Below are 6,000 nucleotides of genomic sequence, written 5' to 3' on the forward strand. Positions count from 1 at the left end.
TTGCCTCCTCCAATCACTCACTAGTTTCTCAGACACAGCAAATTTTGTTGCAGCAGCGCAGTTACCAATTTCTTTTGCCACTTCAATGCCTTTTAATTTAAAACCAGCTTCATATTTTCTTCTGATCGAACACTCCATCGTAGATAAGGGATGCTCTTACAATAAAGGTGTATGAGAGTGTGAGACACAAAAAACACAAATCAGTGCAAACGCCGCTTCGGAATAGTTCAGGCATTACTGTGTGGTCACCAGAGTACTCTGAGAAATGTACTCTGGTACATTTAGGTGAGTAACTTTTTTAAAAAATTGTACTTCAAAGAGTAGTTTTACTGCACCATACTTTTTACTCTTACACGAGTACATTTGTGAAGAAGAAACGCTACTCTTACTCTGCTACATTGGGCAACACTCGAATTGTTACCTTTTTTCCATTAACCCGCGCGGCCACCACGTATTCTTTAGCTAAAATTCCCTAAACCATTTCCCATTCATTCTCTATGGTAGTGCTAAACCAATGCGGTCTATTTTCTGCCACTTCCGTTTCAGGGGGCGCTGTTCTGCGCTTTTCGCCGCTCTGCCTGCCTGACTGCCTGCCTGCAAGCATCTGCTTTCATAGACGTGCTGGGGCGTTTTTCTTTTTTTTTTTCTTAAGTAAATCGTTAAGTTTAAAATGTCTATTGCGGTTATTTCTGTTGATTAATTCATGCTTTCATTGATTACAGCTAATACTGTTATCAAGTGGTCGCTATTTTTGCTTGTTGTATACAATCTATCTAGCGTCTTTCACATCTATCTCCATTTTCACTGCCCACTTGCCTGCGTGCAGCATGTGTCGATTGATATGTGATTTAATGTATTTCTTTTTGACAATTCTCCGAGTTGTAAAATACATATACATTATATATAAAAATGTTAAATGTTAGTTTATCATACATCCTCCCATGGCATTTGCCACTTGATTGACATACAGGGCGGCCAGTCTGACACATTGGTCATCCCACACGCACAATCAAACGCGCGAGCTACTGCAAAACTCCGGCTATCTAAGTGATCTAGTTAGCCTTCCAGTTTATATTGACTAAAAAAATTGTTTATGGGCTGGATGTGGAATTGGAAGAGGATTTTATTCTCTCACAATGTCACAATCGAAGTGCGTTTGTCTGATCTGTCAGTCTATCATGCTATTCCAAAGAAGGAAAATGTGGAAAGGCACTTTCGAACTGTTCATAAAAACTACGAAACTGACTTCCTTCCGAAAAGCGATCAGAGAAAGAGAAAGGAGAGGGAACTAAAATCGCAGTTGAGATGCAGTGGAAGGCATGTGCACAACTTGACAGCATACGCTACAGAGCAGATTGAAAATTGTCTGTCAGACTTGTCTGTCAGCTGAATTACAACAATTCTGCAAAGATGAGTGGGACAAAATTCCTCCAGAGCGCTGTAAAAGACTCATTGCAAGTTATCGCAAACGCTTGATTGCAGTTATTGGTGCTAAGGGTGGCCCAACCAGTTATTAGGTTTAGGGGGCAATTACTTTTTCACACAGGGCCATGTAGATTTGGATTTTTTTTCTCCCTAAATAATAAAACCATCATTTAAAACTGCATTTTGTGTTTACTTGTGTTATATTTGACTAATGGTTAAATGTGTTTGATGATCAGAAACATTTTGTGTGACAAACATGCAAAAGAATAAGAAATCAGGAAGGGGGCAAATAGTTTTTCACACCACTATATATATATATATATATACCTGGTCATTTTAAAAGTAACTCACAAGCCGAAAAAGTGTGGGCACCCCTGATCTAGTGCCTTTCACATGTGAATGTACTCTCACTGCCTGCTTGTCTTTCTGCAGCACCTGTTATATAGTGCCTTTCATATCTGTCTGTCTATCCATCCATCCCTGAAGCTGTTTTTTTCTCCTGACAGTTTTATATCTTCTATTATACAGTGCCTTCCCAGTTTATCTATCTAGTAGCTTCTCTGTCTGTGCATTATTCAGTGATCTGTCTGGCAGTGTATGTCTTATAGGACTTAAAAATAAGAACAGTTATAAGGACACTTGTTCATGTTAATTGCAGTCTCAATTTATTTTTTAAAAAAAAAAAGAGCATCCCACATCTATTATATAGTGACTTTCCTATTACCTGTCTATCTAGTGCCTTTCAGATCTATATGTAGTCTACAGGCCTTCTTGCTTTCCTGCAGCATGTATTGAATAATAAACAGACAGACTGAATCATTTTTCATTTATTTTATTGACTTAAATCTCAGATATACACACACACACATATACTGTATATATGTGTGTATATATATATATATATATATATATATATATATATATATATATATATATATATATATATATATATATATATATATAATAAAACTAATATATTGCTAATGCTAAGATCTGTCTGTCTAATGCATTCTCTGTCTGTTTTCTTATATAGTGCCTTCACTGTCTGCCTATTATACAGTGAATTCCCTGTCTATCTGTCTTTGTAGTAATAATAGTATTATTACTTTTTGGTTTCCCTTTCTGCCAAGTATATAGTGCCTTTCCTATCTATCTGTCTGTCTTATATAATGCCTTTTATGTCTTTCTATTTATCTACCTATCTAGTGGCTTCTCTGCCTGTATATTACTTACTGTATACCCTGTTTTTTCTGACAGTTTTGTATCTGTTATACAGTGCCTTCCATATCTGTCTGTCTGTCTAGTGATTTTCACATCTACATGTACTCTCACTATCTGCTGGCCTTCCTAAACTATCTGTTGATTAATAAAAAGGCTATTCCATTTTTCATTTAGCAGTGCTTTCTCTGTCTGTCTTTTATACAGTGAACTCCCTGTCTATCTACTGTATATAGTAATAATAGTAATTTTATTATTATATAGCAGCTTCCGTGTCTGCCTATCATATAGTAACTTTCCTTCCTATCTATCTATATATCTATCCCCTTAGCTGTTTTTTTATATATCTATTATACAGTGCCTTCCCTGCTTATTTATATATCTAGTGACTTCTCTGTCTGTCTGTCTGTCTGTCTGTCTCTCTATTACGCAGTTCTCTGTCTGTTTTATGAATCTTAAAAATAACAGTTACAAGGACACTTGTTCATGTTAATTGCAGTCTCAATTATTAAAAAATATTTTTTAAGGAACATCCCACATGAAAATATAACGATCTTATTAACTGACAGTGCATACCAATTTATAAATTTTATGTCCGTTTGAGGTTAAATATATATATATATATATATATATATATATATATATATATATATATATATATATATATATATATATATATATATATATATCACTTTCTCCCCAGCGGGGAATCGAACTCAGGTTTCTGAGGCACAACAACAACAACATTTATTTATATAGCACATTTTCATACACAAAAAATATTGCTCAAAGTGCTTTACAAAATGAAGAATAGAAAAATAGAAGACACAATAAAAAATAAAAATAAGTCAACATTAATTAGCATAGAATAAGTAAGGTCTGATAGCCAGGGTGGACAGAAAAAACAAAAAAAAAAAAACTCCAGAAGCTGGAGAAAAAAAATAAAATCTGTAGGGGTTCCAGACCAAGAGACCACCCAGTCCCCACTGAGCAGGCCTGCTGCGCTCGATTGGCTGAGCAGTCTGTGTCAACTATCTGCGACTGGCCAGTCAAGTGTACGTGCACAAGCTGCCTTGTTCTAATGTTATTTTCTATCAGCTGTGCTATTTGAAGGGCAAGAGCATATGCAGTATTATACTGTCAGTGTACAGGATATCTCGTCACTGTAAGTAGTTTGCACTGTTCAGACATAAATGTTACCTACTGTAGGTATCGGCTTTAAAAGCTTTGTTGTGAAAAACTGAAATTTGGAACTTTGTGTTATTTGTGCATCTTTATTTTGTAAAGATGTTATTTATTTTGACTCATTTTTAATTTTATTATTTGGAAGCAGCAGAATTTGCACATTATTTTATATTTTTGTCTGTCTTATTACAACATTTCTAAAAAATAAATCATTTATTATCTTCAAACAGTTACTCCATACTTGAGTAGTACTTTTTTACTCTTACTTGAGTAATTTTTTTTGGATGACTACTTTTTACTTCTACATGAGTAATATTATTTTGAAGTAACGGTACTCTTACCTGAGTACAATTTTTGGCTACTCTACCCACCTCTGGTGGTCACGTAGGCACAATATATATAAAAAAAAAAGGCAGAGTGCTCCATGGTTACTCTCTCAGGTGGGCGTTAGCATATCATAATCTCTTGGACCAATAGCGTGAGTTTTCCACATTTGACTTATACGCCTGACATTATAAAATACTGGAAATTATATGGTAAAATCAAATCCTGACTTATCCACAGGAGAACTTAAACGCGAGTATATACGGTAAGTTCTCCTCTCAGATTTTCTTATATTAATCCCAACTTCTGTGTGGAAAGTTGTGTTTGCACATTTTGGGCCTCTTTTTGTGTATACGAAAGCTTTGTAAATCTGACTCCCTTTTAGATATGTAGGAAGTGTGTGATTGTTTGCGGTAATTGCTGACTGTTTTTGATCTTTTACCCTATGACACTTGCTTTTAACTCTTCCAGAGGAGTCTGTTTCTAAGAGTCTGTAGACTTATCGATTTCCTTATTGTCCAGTTGCTCTTGTCCTCATCTAGATAGCGGGTTTTTGTCCAGAGTTTAGCTTTGCACTCTGTTTGGTGGGTCACATGTACTTGTATAGGATTAACAGTAATGTCTGCTGGCTAACATTTTTTGTTTTGCCCTCTACAGGCCAACAACAGGATAAAAGAAGTCGAGAGAGAGAGTGGCCAGAAGCTGGTGAGGTCATCAGAAGTAAGCACCTTTTTCAGCTGCATGAGATTCCACTTTCGCTGTAATCCCATCTAACTTAATGTCATCTGTCAGTGGATCAGCTCATTACTGAGAGCCATGTGTGCCAACACCTACAGTAGAACTGTAGTGATGCTTATAGAAGACCAGCAGGATGAAGAAACAAAGTACCAGTAAATAAAAGAAAATCTCTCTATATTTATACCTGTTGTCTTTCTGCAGACTATTGCTGAGCTCCAGACAGCACTGGCCAGTGCCCTCGAGGACCTGTCTCGTCAGCAGATGTCTGCCGAGCAGCGGTTTCATGAAGCCAAAAAACAGTTTGATGCTGAAAAGAAGCAGTTTCAAAGAGAACATGAGAAGAAAAGTAAGGTAGGTAACTGTGCAGCCCACCATACCCACCCTTGCAGTGCTCTTTCATATATGGGTAGTGCCCTAAGCTGGTTGTGGCTCCTTGATGTGTGAGTGACATTTGAATCCGTTTGCTCGGGACTTCCTTTTATTTCCATACTGGCCGATGTCTTTTATGGATCATCACTCTTGTTATTCCACTGTTGAGGACATGGGTAAACTTGATAGGATGATGCCAGGCTGCCCATCGGCGTGTGTTCAGCAGCCTCTTGCCCTCTGAGTTTGTGATGAGGATGAAGAGGTCAGGCAGCTGTTCTGTGTGACACACGATAGCCAAGTATCACACATCAGCCATGAGCTGCAGGTGGGCATAGCTGCCCCGGGCACCTGAAGGCATTCCTTTCTTTTCCTCCGTGTCATGAACTGAAGGAGTTAATAGCCATTTGTCAGTGTGTGCACAGAACAGAGCAGATATTTAGGTGCGGGGAAGAATGCTGTTTTGTGTTTGAATGTGAGTGGCCCCGTTAGGCCCTGAAGCTGTTTGCTAGCTGTGAGCTTCAAAGCTGCAGGGTAGCCATCAAAGGCACAGATTCCTCTCGTTCCACAGGCAGAAGGAGCTGAGACTGGCCTTTGTTTCAGGTTTTTTTTTTTTTATACTCTGTTGTTCAGTAGAATTTTAGGATGGAATGAGGCAGGCAGTCATAAGTCTGGTGATTGTATTCTATATGGCCTTTGGAATTGAAATTCAAAACAAGTAAGGCCGAAGACGTAGAGAGAAGC

The 6,000-nt window shown here is 37.5% G+C and overlaps 2 protein-coding genes across 2 annotated transcripts in view; both read left to right on the forward strand.

The window, feature by feature from the left end:
- Positions 1 to 6,000, forward strand: part of LOC120517211 (centrosomal protein of 112 kDa-like) — a 196,823-nt gene that overhangs the window by 185,222 nt on the left and 5,601 nt on the right. Inside the window, exons 22-23 of the mRNA XM_039739378.1 lie at positions 4,810 to 4,872; positions 5,092 to 5,241. Of these exons, the coding sequence (XP_039595312.1) occupies positions 4,810 to 4,872; positions 5,092 to 5,241 (213 nt within the window). The remainder of the gene's footprint in view (positions 1 to 4,809; positions 4,873 to 5,091; positions 5,242 to 6,000) is intronic.
- LOC120517149 (protein kinase C alpha type-like) overlaps positions 3,709 to 6,000 on the forward strand; it is a 77,183-nt gene continuing 74,891 nt past the window's right edge. Inside the window, exon 1 of the mRNA XM_039739300.1 lies at positions 3,709 to 3,715. The gene's annotated coding sequence lies outside the window, so the exon portion shown is untranslated. The remainder of the gene's footprint in view (positions 3,716 to 6,000) is intronic.

This window comes from Polypterus senegalus, chromosome 17 (genome assembly GCF_016835505.1).
Source record: "Polypterus senegalus isolate Bchr_013 chromosome 17, ASM1683550v1, whole genome shotgun sequence".
NCBI classification, from domain to species: domain Eukaryota; kingdom Metazoa; phylum Chordata; class Cladistia; order Polypteriformes; family Polypteridae; genus Polypterus; species Polypterus senegalus.